This window comes from Lates calcarifer, linkage group LG11 (assembly GCF_001640805.2).
Source record: "Lates calcarifer isolate ASB-BC8 linkage group LG11, TLL_Latcal_v3, whole genome shotgun sequence".
In the NCBI taxonomy this organism is placed as follows: domain Eukaryota; kingdom Metazoa; phylum Chordata; class Actinopteri; family Centropomidae; genus Lates; species Lates calcarifer.
Window position 1 is genome coordinate 6,477,804 of NC_066843.1, and position 16,045 is coordinate 6,493,848.

Below are 16,045 nucleotides of genomic sequence, written 5' to 3' on the forward strand. Positions count from 1 at the left end.
TGAGGGGAAAAAAGCTTTATTTGAAAGTACAAAAACAGACACAGCAGACCTATTTATAGGAATAATTTACCATACTTTAAATCAGAGCAGAAACAAATACAGATTTTATTTGTACATGAGGGTAGTTCATTGAGAAAACATGTAAATAAATGAATGTAAAATAAAAAATAATTTAGGTGTTTTTTTTTTAATAAAATTACACAAATCAATGAAATAAATATAAAATATATATGAGCAGAATAATGACAAGCTGTGAAGGGTACATACTCTGTTTATGCTGCCTTATTACTGTCTTTGTTTACAGTCACTCATTAAGCCTCAATATGTTGCCACGAGACTAGAACAAAGAAATCCATTTATTTTTTGAGTACAAACTTAACATAGAAACTGCTGCTGTTGAACTAACATTCAATGTATTTCATCCATTATTTCACCCACAACCATTTAATCCATACACATACTCCATTCCTACTATCATGGAGCTTTTTCTGAATTTAAACAATCTCTTCAATCTACAATTCTAAAACTGACTTTTCTACATGGCTAAAGTTAAATACTGTAGCTTGTAGGGCTGGTAAAGCTTGCATGTGAAAGCTTATTTATTCAAAGACATGATTTCAGGAAGAAATTTTAATAACCTTGAACACCTAGTCAAGATAAAACCTCATTTCAGTACACAAAATTGCATTGTTATGGTTCATACAAAAATGTTAAATAACCACTGATATCTTAAACAGCTCTATTATAGTTCCTGGGTATAACGAGCTTCACTTCAACTGTGGGATGAAAGAAGGCTGTTCACACCACTTTAAGTAAACATCCGCGGTAGGTAATGTTTATGCCTCTTTTCACCCATTATTTATTAATGTCTGCATAATGCTCCCTAAATTGATTTGAATTTTCTATGCAGCTCTGTTTTTATTGTAGTGGAAAAAATGTCTCAAAGTATTGTGTCTGGCAAGTTTGATAACCTAAGAGCAACATGTGTTTAAGAGCATGAATGGACCTCTGCTGGGTCACAGTGGATGTACGATCAACCACAGAGTACTTAATTCACCTACACTGAGGTTTGTCTATCATGGCACAGTACAGAAATATATACTTTTTAGAGTATTATTTTTAAGGTGTGCTGCTAAAAAGCATTCACCTCAGATCCAAATACAGTAATAAGTGCTAAAAATTAAACAATGCCTCATTTAACAGCATTCGGTCATTGTAACGTTCTCAGAAAATGCTTTGAGCAGTTTTGTAAGGTAATGTGCTGAAAAATGACTTGCGTAAACATGTAAAGCACTTCTATAAATTCCTCTGACTCTGTGACCTTTAACTTGACAGGTCTGGGTGGACAGTCTTTAGCAGCTTTGGACGCAACTTTCAGGTAAGGTTTCTTAGTGATTATAAAAGCATTACCATCATCATCATCATTTGAAACTGTCGATTAAATCAATTGTCATCTTTAGAAAAGTATACCAAGTCTAACTTAGAGTCCACAATCACTGACTAGGTTTACATGCAGGTTAACTCTGTGTTTTAAGAGCAAATTTTCTCTTTTTCTAAATGGAATATTCCCATTACTTCTTCAAATAACATCCAAAAGGTCTAAATGAGAACTGAACATTTGGTAAATATTAGGCCATTTTAAATCTGATCACATCAGACCAATGTGCTCTTCTTTTAAAGGATGTAAAATCATTTTCAATATTTGAGATCACTGACATCTGTGCTGCCTAAGTAGATGTCTGGCAGAAATTTCCAGCTAAATGATCCAGAAATGATGTAAAATAACTGAATTCTTTTGCATAGATAGTTTGACTCACAACCTTTCATGGATGCATGTGCTCTTTACCAACAGTGTGAACTAGCAGTCAGAATGTAATTAATTCTTGAGATAATTAGCTGCAGCCTGTATGTAACCCTAGTCACCGTCTGTCCGTCTGTGTTGTGGATTAGACAAATAGTAAATGTGCTGAGAAGAACTATTCATGGGGTATAAATACTCACAAAGAAGACTTAAGTTATGAGAATAGTTTTCTCATTGTAAATGTGAATACAACTTTTTCAGAAAAAAGGTCAGCATCAACATAATTAGACTTCAAAGAATGATTACATAATCACACCACTCCCAGGATAGGAAAAGACATAAATATAGAAAAATATGTAATATATATTTTTTATATACTGTATATGCATATAAAACTAAGTATCAGAAAGAGAACATAGGATGTATCAACATAGAAACCAAGTGAAAATACAAAATGAGAGTAAGAACACAGCAATGCCCCTGCTTTAAAAATCACAGCAGGTTGTACAGCAGCAAAGTTCCCCGTACTGTTCTTTGCAGCTATGGAACAGGGGAAGAACAGTCATGTCCTCTTAGCCAAGAGAAAATCCTGACATGAACAATCTCTATTGACTTCACTCCAAATTAGGAATGGATCCTCGGTAAGAACGGCTTGATTTCAAGTGAATTTCATATTTAAATATCTCAAAACGTACAACAGGAGGAAGGTGTTTACTGCATTTAGTTGTCATGACACCACTGTTTGTAGAGATGGGCGTCAGGAGTTCTCTTGCAGAAGAGTGTGTCAAAAGCAAAGTAAATAGCTACTGTTTCAGAGTTACCAACACCGGCAGCAGCACTTCTCGTGACCCAGCAGTAGGAATGATTTCTATTTGGACGGAGTTCTTAATGTAAAGTAACAACGGAGGCAGTGGGAGCTTTATCATTTCTGTAATCTGTAATATACAGGAAGTAAGTTGAACTGCATTTCACTTGTAAGGACCGCTCTCATTACACTATATCCAATATGGATTACCTACCAAAGAGTGGCATACTGTAAAGAAAGAGGCAAAACATCACCCAGTAAGTGCTGTGGCATACATATTAGAGAGTATACCATCCATAGTTACACAAGGCTTGACCTTGCAACAAGTGGTCACACCACATTTAATCATCATGCACTTTAAGCCTCAGTAACTTCAGAAATACAAGCTTCTATCTGTCGTCATCTAATTCTAAGAATCTGTTTCCCTGTGAATTGTTTCATTTTATACTGCATCTTAACAGTTTCCTTATAAGTGCTATATAATGAATGACACTGGGCAGTGTCAAATCTGCTGAATCCAAACAAATCTGGCCCAAAATTATCCTTAATTACTTTTTTACATTTCAGTCTTCCCATGTCAACCTGTCCAGTCAAACAGCATTTCAAATCTGTCGAAATCAAGTATAATTCAACTTGTGCATTTCAAAATATTACAAGCAGAAATTGTGAATGGTTTCTCAAGTCAAAAGGGCTACAAAGATACCAACAGAATCACATGCAGCACCTTCCCAACAGCCTCCAATGTCTTCACTTTTCAGCCCCACTGACAGATTCAGCAATTTCTCGACCGAAAATACAAGCACAAGTCAAGCGTTTTTGTAGATGAGCTATTATGACAGCAAATTTAAGATGCATCAGATACGGTGCTTTGAAATCTGATCCACCTGATGCAGACAACCTTCAGATGTGAGAAGTGTTAGGCAGTTGCCAATAGGTTGACAAAAAGGCACAAAAGAACCTCTTCAATAAGGGGAGTCAATATATTCCAGCAAAGATTTACATACAAATTCTGTCCTGATGATTGAGTTTTAAAGTTCTCAAACAAATGAAAAATGTAACTTAAAAACTGCAAGATTAGTTTGCAGTCAGCATTTGTATGAATGCCTTTCCTGGAGAGTAGTGACTGTTTTCTAGAATTAGCCCCTAAATACTAAATAAACTATTTGCCATGACTGACCACCGAGCAAAACCTTGCATAACCAAGACAGAAGTAAAAACAACGCTGTATCACTACCAGAGACCATTGGCTAAACATTAGTCAGCTGTCAACTGCATAATACAGAGCTCTCCAAACGGACCATAGAGAACCACATGTAGGTTTTCACTCCAACCAAACTCTACAACAGGTGATTTTACTGCTTAGCACCTTTCAAAAGAGAAGAGGCACGTATCAGTGAAAACATCTGGTGCTGTGTTTGGCTGGCTCTTAAAGGCATGTGTTTGGAGACTGCTGGTATGAAGAGGTGTCCACCTGACCTCAGAGCTGGAACGATAAATCTTCTCTGTGTTAAACTACATGTGAAATAATAATTTATATAGATCAGTCATAGATCTTTTTTAAGGCAACAGCTTCAAAGGCTCAATTTACTTTGAGACACTTTTACGTAAAGAGAGTATGATTTGGCAAAGGCTTTGCAAATAGCTTTACCGTCTCATGCACTACTTAAATCTCTCCTGTTTTATGCTTAATAGCATTAAGTATCAGAGCTGTCCAAGGCCAGTGCTGCCACATTAAGGCATGTCAAACACTTTTTCACACTGGAGTTAAAGCAAATCTCTGCTATCAGTCAGGGAGGAACGGTCACAGAGGCCCATTACCCTGCCGGTGCTGGGGGTTGGGGAGGGGGATTTGCACAGTGCACAGACAATGTAGATTGTGTAAAAGAGACAGAAGGAGGGAGACGGAGTTGTGAATTCAGCATAACATCACATAGAGCTTGCCATCCCATTCCATCCCTCAGTCTAACTACTGAGCGTCCTCTCAGTACAGGATGAGCGGGTTCAGGCTGGGTCGGAACCGGGAAGGACCAGGCAGGAGACGGAGAGCCCAGTCCTGTTGCCACTAGGAGGGAGCCGAGAACGGGGTTGGGCTGGAGTTGTTGTGGTTGGCCGACTTGACGATGGTGATGACGCTGGTGGTGGCCACTTTGCCCGGCGAGAGGGGCCCGCGGGTCACAGTCCGGGCAAAACACTGCAGGGCCTCATACTTGGCCCTCAGGGCATCCAGCTCCAGCCTCATGCTGGCATTCTCGCGGGCCAGCTTGTCCACCTCCTGCTGCAGCTCTGTCTTTTGTCTCTCCAGCTCCTCCTTCTGGGTGACACGTTTAATGCGGCAGCTGGCAGCGTAGCCCCGGTTCTTCAGGGTCCGTCGCCGCTGCTTCAACCGCACGACATCCTCCTTGGTCAGCCCACGCAGGTGCTGGTTGAGCTCCCGCACGGACATGGCCACCAGCTCGTCGTCGCTGAGTGCTGGGGCATTCTCGCCCACCTCCTTCTTGACCTGCAGGACATGAACAGTGCGTGAAGAACATGGCCGGATCTGGATCTTAACAAAGTCCAAAACAACTTCTCACACTTACCTTTAAAGCTTTGCTCGTCTTAAAATGAGTCGTCATTCCCTGCATGCAGACAACTGGCCAGAATCTCACAGAAGACACACTGTGAAGTAAAGAGAAGAAACCGTGTAACTACAAAACTTCAGTTGTACTTTTTACACACAGTATCATGTATTTTTACACTTAAAACTACCCAGACTTTATAGTTTAAAGAAGCTATTTGTTAATACTTTCACTTAAGGAAGATCCTGAATACAGGTCTTGTACTTGTAATGGCGTATTTTGAAATTGCCGTATTTATATTTTTACTCGAGTAACAGACCTGAACACTTCTTCCACCAGTGCGTATTATTGTGTACTGCAAATACTGATTACGACATAGGAGGAAAGCTGACGTCTATATGGTCACTCCTCCCTGTTACTTCACTTTAAAAGGCATCACAACAACATTCCAGGGTAATGTCATGTGTCAATATTTTTGTCTGCATGGCAGTGACACAGATGCCAGTAGAGGGCAGCACGACACCATCAAACACCAGCTCTGGTAGGGCGCCTTTATTTACTTGTAGGAGGAGGAGGGCCTTGACAATGTAGTTCACTAGACCAAGCAAGATTAGAAACAGGCAACCTCTCACTCCCTCTCTCTGCATAGAACTTTGCATTTAAGCTCTTTGCCTAAGCGATTTCGCCAGGGCAGTTTTTAGAAAAGCCTCTCTGCACTCATTACAGTGAGGCACATGCTTTCCAGACTGCCGCCATGGCCAAAAAAAGCGAGAGCGCTGAGCTGTGATCCTGTGAGAGGCACACATCCCCCCAAGGCTCCATTTCAGGACCTGCAGACCAGCCTGACTACGAGTGCACTGTTCCATGCTCGACTGCTGCCATGGAAACACCCTGCAAATGGGCGTGGGAGTGTGAGTCACATGGTCACCAAAAGGGTAAACAAGTCTCATTCATAACCGCAACACAGCCTATACATAGTACAAATAAGAAGCACTTACTTGTGCTGATAACTGAAAGGCACCCTGTGCTCAAAAAATCCCTGTTTGTCTATGATCTTTCTCTTGATACTGTTGCTTCCCCTGAATTCTCTTATCTGATGTCTCTGGGTCTGGAGGGACGCAGACAGTCCACACACTGCTCTGCCTCCTCATCACAGACGTTAAAACAGACCATCACATCAGCATAACATTTACAGTTATGCTGAACTTTACCAAGCACTAGATATGCATGTGGAAAATTCCTGGAGATAGAGTGTCACAGAGAAATAGTTTCCTTTATAGTCACTGATGTATTTTTGCTGTGAGACAATGTAGACTATTGATTTAGGGCTATGTCTCTCTGGTTGGATCCTCTTACACTGGGCTTTCCTGAGCTGCTCTATGCCCTTATTTAACTCTGGTGGATATATTTAGCCCACAGTGCTGACACAAATTTCTGCCAACTAAACAATTTAAGTGAGCATGCGATAAGTGATACCTCAGTAACAGGGCAAATATGCTCTGCAGTCCTGTTAGCTGCAGCTTTCATGGAAGAAAATCCTCTGGGCGTGGCTGTTCCTTTTGGGATATATATCACATTTTCACATCCTATGGCTACAAATATTGCAAATACAGGACTTTTGCAGATGCTGACTGAAGATGAAAAACAACTTTGTTGGTTTCTGTCTTTGATGGGACCTGGACATTAGTCACTGTCCACATAATTGCTTAAACTGAACATGTCTGTCTACAGAATATATTTTGGTGTTTTTGAACACCAGTTTGGAATCCTAACTTGGAAAATAAACAGATGACAAATACATGTACCAACCTAACGGCTAAACCCAGAGCCACATAAACTCCTGTTTAGAGATTTAGAGAACAGCTGTTGCTCTCTCTGATGTCCCTGATTCATTTTGCAAAACATGCAGCAAAGAATTGCATAATTGAAATTTCAGGAGCTTCAAATAAAGATGAAGAGCTAAAATAAAACATTCCTTGACAGCAAGTTGGCCTAAACAACCTAATTTAAGTGGTATTGCGTCAGAGGGGGGTCCCGGGGTATATTCCTTGAGAAGATCATGGAAATGTGGAGTGGGGCCTCCCTCTCTTCATACAAGAGGCCTCCAGCTTGAACCAAGAGCCTAGGTCGTTTCTCTGAAATTCTTTAGGCATGTGCTTATGCTTTCTCAACTCAAACAGGGACAAGGTTTTCCTGATCAAGAAGCCAAAGTTTCCTCAGAGGAAAAACAGCAATCACATTACAAAGCCGAATCCAGAATTTAATCTTTACGATTTTGCCACACAGACAAGACAAACATGTTTCTCAGCAAATCACGGCTTCCCATTCTAGCGCAGAAAACAACTTGTATTAGTTTTTCCAAGAAAAGGAGTCTGAGAAAAATACCTCAAAGAAAAGCCACAGATGGCAGGCAAAGAACAAAACCGCATTCCTGAGTGAACACACATGTGCAAACCCTCACATGCACATGAGGCAAATCTTCACTGGAGAAGGAAACATGCCGTCTGAATATGTCCTGCGATGCACTCCGCTATGGGGGTGGAGTTCAGACAATCCCACTTGTAAAACAACGGCTGCAAAATTCACAAAATGTCTGGAATTCACAAGAGTCTCACATCTTTTCACTTGCCCAAACAAATCAAAGGCGGCCTGTGCGCACATGTGTGGGAGTCCGGAGCCCACCACCTTTCTTTGATGGAGGAACTGTGAACAAAATTGTCCATCTTTTATTTTACTTTTCTGCTTTTCTCATACAGCAGACAGTAATGTTTCATTCCTCAAGATGCTCCTCTGATGACGAATAACCAAAAATGCACTATTTACTCAGAATTAATGTTATCACTAATTTATGACAAACCATTAAAACTATGTAGATTAGAGCCAGAGGATGACATCAGCGTACTTGTGTCTATTAAAAACAATATACACACATGTCATGGTTATACTTGATTGTTAAGCCAGTGTTTTATTTGATGTGGGAAGCATAATGTTTTCTGGTAAACCTGATACTTTGTTCTTTGGGTGTTCACATTTCTTTGAAGATGAACTGACCCTTTCCAAGACTATTTTTGACCATTTCAAGACTATTTCTCAGCAAACAGGAAAACAAGAAAAGGCTGGTCTACATCTGCACAAACCAACATAAACTAAACAGCTGTTGAAGAACAAATACACGAAACTCTCTGTATTCTAACTCAACATAAACCGATGTACATTTTTGCTCACTGATGCCAAATGTTTATATTTTTAATGTCAGGCATCTGGTCAAGTTCAAGGCTGCACTTCAGTTACAGCAGGTAACTGTGGGGGCCCAACCTTCTCCTAAAATAAACAGCATATCAAAGACTTATGTGCTCATGCTCTAGTGATAAATGCAGAGCTGGCTTGTCTAGGCTCTATGTTTTTCTTCTCCTTTATGTTTCAGATTGGGAGCAGGTTAAGCAGAAAGCAGACTTGTTGCTGCCTTTGACAGCTTGCTACATTCCTCTGAGAAAGCTCTTGCTTTTCTTGCATTTTTCTCAGGGAGGTGGAGAGACTTCTGTACAGACTGGGGCGCGCGGCACTCTGCTCTTTCTCCAGCGCAGCACATTTGGTGGGATATTATGTGAAGGAAATGGAGAGCATAGCTAAGCGGTGAGTCATGCTGTTTACTGGTAAAAGCGACGACCAGCAGTAGGGAATCACACCCTCCCGATCTGACGTTTCCTGGAAAATCCCGTTGTTTCATGGGGAGGAAGGAAAAGTACAGAGAACCTTGGAAATGGTTGGCATGGCCACCGGAACTTTTGTGCGGAAAGGGAGGAGAACTCGCCGAATATCTGAGCAAAAATATTCTCTCAGACAGGGGCACTGGGATTCAAAGAAATGTCAAGAATGCAAAAAATAAAAGCGTACCTGTCCACGTTTTAACTACCTGGGAACCAGTAATGTGGGAAGCATAAGGAAAATATTAACATTCTGTTTCCTAAAAGCTGACATTACATCATATCTATCTCTTTCCAGCTTGACATACCAAAACAAACCAAAGCTTTAATCCAGTACTATCCAGATTTCTGTGCTTCTCCTTCAAAAGAGCTAGCTGAGATACTGGCATAAGGGCAGACAGGATATGACAGCAAACCATACATTTTGAATGTACAGTTTAATGTTTGTGTTGCTGCCAACATACAGTTTGAGTCACGGTGGAATCAGGAAGTTGCCAAGGAAAAAGATCAACAATTGAATCAGCAAATCAGCACCACTGCAAATCAACAAGGAGTTCCCAATAAGACAATCCTGCAAAATAAATATATGAGTAAACTTGACCCTTGCCACACCTCTGACCACAATGATGTGAAATCAGCAGGTTGAGATTCAGTCATTACCTACTATTCACTCTGGTAGGAAAGCAGGAAAAGACAGGATGCAAATCACAGTGGTAGAGTGAGCAGCCTCAGACACAGTATAACTGTCAAGGAGTCACCATGGACGCACCACAGCCTGTTCACACGTTCATCTGTTATTGCCTGTATACACTCTGCCTGGCATGTTCGGCTGTGTATAAAATCACCGGCTTCCAAAGTCAATAATCAAAACTCAACATATTTTTCCCGTAAGGGGAGCAAAACACAGCACAGCGAACGTGTTCCCTGTGAGTCATTGTATCACTTAACCACAGCTATTTCACTTTCACAATACTCCGCCGCAAAAACGTTTTTTGCATTCTGTGTCACTTTCATCCATCACCACTGACCAGCAAAATGAGAAATACTATAGGACTGGAGACAATTAAACTGTATTCTGTGTCTTCTGGGGAATTTCTCCAGTTGTGCCTTGTCACTGTCACACACCACTGTGGTGCGAGAATGAGTCAGCCACCGTAACTTCTCCATCCAAAGAAGACATCATCACTTTGGAGATTTAACCACATGTTAACCTCATGACAGGGGAGTGCACCCGCTCCCCACTGCCTCTCTGTAAGCAGCAGACACTGTGTGCACCCACCAGAAACAACAGTGAATAAGAAAAGCCTCCCCCCCAGGAACAAATCTGTGACCATCTAAGTGGAACAAGTTACTCAAAGACAAATATCTTCCATATATTAATCACAGAGGCCTTCAAAGGTCACAAGTCCAAGTTATTCAATAAACAACCAAGGACAAACTAAACTGTGAACATACAGGATTGCAAAGCAGTGATATTCCTGAGGTAAAACTCTGTTGTTATGATTAGGTCATTATCAAGAAACTTAATTGTACTCTCAGGACACAGTTCCCTTATCTTTACCCAAGTCATAAAGATGTATGTCGACCAGAAATGATGGCTAAACACAGAGATAAGATAAAGCCTTTCTCCAGAGTGATTTATTGTTTGTGGAAATATGCACTCCTCTTGCTGTTTAGTGACTGCTCGTTTCTCCTGTGTAGGCCAGTCAGCCCTGGTGGTCTGACTTCACATCGTGCCCTTTGTCCCACATGTCTAAAATGCAGACCACGTGTTGTTTCCAATGTCAAAAGTGGGCTGGTATTTTGCATTATAGCAGCCTGTGATGAATCCCGCCTTGTAATGAGCAACAGTGCGAGAAATTAAAGGGGATGTGAGAATGATTTATATGAATTCGTTTCAACAGGCCAGTCACTGAGTTTATTTCACTTCCATTTTCCCCAAAAGCGCATGGGAGTGACAGAAAGTAGGCTATAAATAAACTTACCTCACCAAACAAACAAACAAAAAAAACTATATCTTGTAATAACAGGAGCTCAGTAATTAATAGGTTATGACGTTTTGTAACATTAACCTTAACAACATTAAGTAACATGATAAGCGTCACGTTAACGTCGATTTTGATGTAGTTCGGCATTTTTCTTAAATATAACATTTTTAAATAAACGTGTTGAATGCGCCTATGCTGACGTTTTCCGCGCTCCTTAGAGACTTTGCCAAATTTATCACCATTTTTAAGAGAGATCGGGATAAACTTCACTCACTATCACATTAACCCACTCAAACATATTTTGATTCAGATGTCTGAAATTCGGCTTAACAGAAAATATAAAAAGTTGAAACAGTAAGCAGTTATACCAAATTAATGCCTACTACTTTTGCCTGTTTCCCACCACTCCTTCTACACGACTACACCGAGCTCTGAGCCACTTTTTGGGCATTGTGTTATGTTACTCCAACACAACACGTGTCCGTACGAAACAATCTACAAAGTCAACATCAACTTTCATAACCGGGATCAACACTTACAGCGCTATATCCTATATGACGGACATGTGTGGCCATAACATAAGCCTGTCTGTATGCTCCAATATGTCACTGTAAGAAAGTTGAGCAATTTAGAAAGGAATGTCAAAACATCTTTCCCCCTAAAAAAAACAAAAAAAAAACAACCTCACCTCTGTGGACGCGGGATTCTGTGGACCGGAATGCGTGAAAAGTGTCGGGAGTAGGTTTCCGATAGAGGCGACGAAGTAACTTGACACAGTTGGTATAAAGCGTCCAGCGGGCGGGCAGCGGTGTATCCTCGTACTAAATTAACTACAAAACAACAACAATGTACCAACATTCCACGCTCTGCTTCCGCAAGCACTCACGTCACCGATTCCTCGTGACCGCCCCCTCCATTCATGAAAATAACTTTCTGCTGACGTCAGTCTGGGAAGGGGGGCCGGGGGGGTGAGGCCATAAATAGAAGATAGATACTGCTGGCGACTGCTTTTGCTTACTTTACAAAACTAATCTGTACAAAGTCACTTCGCGGTGCCAAAATTAGCCACGGGGGGGAAACTTAAAGTTTCAAATTGAAGTTATGAACCTGTTGCTCTCTGAATCTCCTCTGCCCCCTTCTCCCTCTTTTATGGTCAGCTCTACACTACAAGGTATTCAAAAATGTGCATTAACTGAGAGAAAACCATCCCCTCCCTCCATCTGACTTGGGAGCAGCAGTAGCATTCCATTCCTGAGGAAAGTATGTGGTGTAGTAGCCCAGCAGTCACAGGATTTCTCTTATTTTAACTGCACTGCTGCCAGTAACGTCACAGGTTATTCTGGGTAATTAAGTACTGGATGTAAATATGTTAAGTCAGTGGCCTTTTAAGGGCTGCACTGGCACGGGTTTCCCTGTTCATCTATTCGATATAAGAAGACATCCGCTTTGAGGTTGCCTCGAGACTATGGTGCCTGTTAAAAACAGACGCAGAGTGTTTACACTATAAACACTGTGGGTTACACAGTTCAGACACGGATAGAAAGAGGAGGAAAATGCACTTTCCCATTTTTTTCTGCTGACTAGACCAAGATTTTGTGAAATGGCCATAAATTTCTTGAAGGAAATGTTATCTAACGCAGACACAAATCACTTCTCAGCATAGTTTATAGGAGTAATAATGTTGCCCATCCTTCACATTTGTTAGGGTATATGGGATTTGCTGAAATGCAAAGCTATGACATAACTGAAATCATGTTTTTTTCTTTCCTTTGTTTCAGATCACAAATGTCAGCATCTTGGAAACAAATGAATGGAAAAGGTAAACATCTGGAATACAGCAGTTAATGTTGGTTATATGGTTTATTCATTTCTCACATTTTATTCACATAGACAGGATTTATGCTAACACATAAACTGTCACATACAGAGATTCCATAATGAACTGTAATGCTTTGTTTACCAGAGATGTTGCCAAACATCAACATGAATGTTTTGTCACTGAGGGACCGGTGGTTTCCCTGGAGGTAGTTGTGGTGTTTTTAATTGACCATTTCAGGGGGAAAAAAAAGCAGCTTCATAACTGTATCATTTTTGTTCCATGATGATTTGTATTCAGCTGTGCTATGTTTAGCCACTGGGGAGACAAAAAAGAGGAAACGCACACACATTGATAAAGGCATACAGACAGTCTCAGATGCATGATGTAATTTTGACCTTTAGAAAAAGTGTGACTAGTTGATGACTAGTTAATAAATAATAAATGTTGAGTTAGATTTTAAAAGTGTGACCATACAGGCCAAAAGAAAAAAAGTGTACTATACAGATCGCTCTATTGTGAGTAGGGTTTTTTAAAAACTTTTTTCCCCAAGCATTGACGTTAGACGAACAACGTTGAATATTGACTATTCTGAGTCACAAGTGGAATACTCCACAAATGTCTGCTTCCAGCAACACTGACTAATTCCTGAGAATTCATCTTTTGCTTCAGCCATCACATAGTGCCAGATATCCAGATTGTTTTAGATTTAGGTTTCTGTTTTGCTACATGGCTACTGACTCAACAAATATAACTCTACTTCTCAATTGCATGTGGAATCAGTTGTTTTCTGGTGACGACGGGCCTGATTCTTTCATCTGCACTGGAGCATGTTTAGAGTAAAACTGCAGATAAACATCATCAGACAAGTAACCAGCTTTTGTACTCTGGTTAGCTTGTGTTTCCGTACGTTTGAGCAGAACAACAACAACAACACACCATTTCCTTCCTGTAAAGAGATAAACACAAGCATCATTTGGTGAATAACCAGCTCTCTTTGTGCTTCTGTATTTTCAACCCAAAATGAAAAAACTTCAATGGAAAGGCTCTCCTAATTTGGGATAATGCACCAGTGGGAATTTTCAGATGAATTTACAGATTTACAATGAGATGAGGATTTAAATAGACTGGGTGTGATGGGATAGATTACACTAGATTATGATATAGATGAGATATGATGAGATTAAATGAGATGTGATGAGATAATTAAACAAGATTACATTAAATTAGAGTAGATATGAGTTTAGATGAGATTCAATTACAATAGATTACACTAGAGATAAAATGGGATTAAACAGCATTAAAGTACAGAGATGAGATGCAAAGAGATGAGATTCATGAAATGAAATAAGAATAGAACATTTTACATCATAGATTGGAAGGGATTTAATGAGATGCAATAGAGAAGAGGAAAATATAGAATAAAGACAAATAATAAAATAGAAACAAGACCATAGTGCTGGTATTTGCATGTGTTTTGTGTTTCCTGCAGAATCCGCCAGGGTGTCAGCAAAGACAAAGAAAAACTGGTGAGACAAAGTCTCTGCAGGATGACCACTGATATTCTAGATGAGTCAGACATCCAGCTGCTCAGTCAATGCCATACCACCCAATTACTGTCCATCTGGCAGCAGTGTACACAGATGACCTGAAATACACCCCTAGTATCCAACAAAACAAAAACAGCACGGACCATGTGCAGCCAGACTTGACAGGGGTTTTTGTTAGATCAGCGTGCTGTGGGGTCTCGGTTCTTACAGGCCGTTTTGGATTACAGGAAGCAACACTGAGTCACTAATCTTACTTCTTTCTGAGTCAGACTGTTGAACTCAGAAATCTGATCCAGCACAAAGAGGCCCCCTGTTGTAAGGGGATCATTTTTTTTCTTCCTTATGCTCCAAATTATTAGTGAGTAAAAAGGTTAATATTGATCACGCAGGATTTTTTTAACTGAAGCAATAGCATCAATGATCAGTTAAATTAATCACACTGGATGAGAACATTAAATAATACATCACATTTTCTCCCTCCAAGTGTTTTCACATTGTTCAGGAATACTGCAGCTAACTGAGAATGCCTGACACATTAGACAGCAGCCTCTGGCACAGTTTGGGACGTACGTAATTTCATAAGTAAAAGAATTGTTTTTGCAGATTTGTAGACTTCCCATATGACACAAGATTTAATTTGGAACATTGACTGAACATTCCACTGACTTCACCAAAATGTGTTTCATATGAAAACACTTTACGTAACCAGCTGGAAGGTTAGAGCTGCATGGAAACGAACATGGTGAAGTTACAGTAGTAGTGGTAGTGGTGGCAGCAGCTGGATCAGGCCTGTAGTGGACTGTTCAAAGCTTGGTATTCACCAGTGATCTGTAAAACTCTCTCTTACAGCTCCACCATACTGAAAACTGCCTCATTACCAAAATAAAAGTTTGGGCTTTTTAAGGACAGCGAGCAAGAATAGCGCAGCCTGTTAAACATAATAGTTGAGAGTTACCCATTTTTTACACTTGACAGTCTTGTCAGAGCTTAGTAATGTTCAAGGAATGAGCAAATCACTGCTGCTGACCATGGGCGGGACTAAATATGGACATTATTAAGGGTGGTAAAGCTCGTACTTCACTTTTCTTAAGGCATGGGCATTTTAAAAGAATGAGCTGTGAGGGAGAAAACTTAAATACTGTAACTTCTCAGAAAAAGTTGCATCTACATTGTTGTAGTGTGTGACTCATTATGACTTTACAACTTTCTTGATGACTTCAGACTGAAACAATCTGCATCTTGTTCCCTTTCAGATTCAATGTGATGATGTGCTTTGTGGCTTCTGTGTTGTTTAATACAGTTTCAATCTTTTGCATCATCTGTATTGAACTGTACAGAATAATGGTTAAATTGTCATTATTTTGTCTCGGTGCTGCTCCTTTTCAAGTGTACGGTCTTTGACAAAATCATTGCTGATTATTCAGTTTAGATTTAGATCTTCTTTTGTCAGGATTCCATTCATGTTTATTCATTTTGCTATTTCAAATTCTGTTCTGGTAAGCTCCTGAGTAATATACCACCCTGTGCATAAAATGATAATAGTTTAGTGTAATACAATGGAGACTGCTGCCACCTTGTGTTAAACCTATATGCAAAAGTCATCTGCTTTGCTTTTCTAGGCAAGAGAGTAAATCCAGTGAACCAATATGATAGAAACAGTGAATGAAATGATTAGGTCTGTCAAAGCTTTTCTTTGTGTCTAATTCCATTTCACTACTTTTTGTTTAGCAAGAAAACAGCCAATGATTCATCGTTAACTCTGAATATAGTTCCTAAAACTGTTGGTTCAAATGCATGAAACGCTGATTTTGTATAGAATTTTA

The 16,045-nt window shown here is 40.1% G+C and overlaps 1 protein-coding gene across 1 annotated transcript; it reads right to left on the reverse strand.

The window, feature by feature from the left end:
* mafk (v-maf avian musculoaponeurotic fibrosarcoma oncogene homolog K) lies at positions 1 to 11,890 on the reverse strand. Its single transcript, XM_018701886.2, has 3 exons — positions 11,545 to 11,890; positions 5,186 to 5,264; positions 1 to 5,106 (listed from the first exon to the last, which is right to left on the reverse strand). The coding sequence occupies exons 1-3, from the start codon at positions 11,712 to 11,714 to the stop codon at positions 4,669 to 4,671; spliced, it is 687 nt and encodes a 228-aa protein (XP_018557402.1). The 5' UTR covers positions 11,715 to 11,890; the 3' UTR covers positions 1 to 4,668.
* Between the last annotated feature and the right edge of the window lie 4,155 nt (positions 11,891 to 16,045).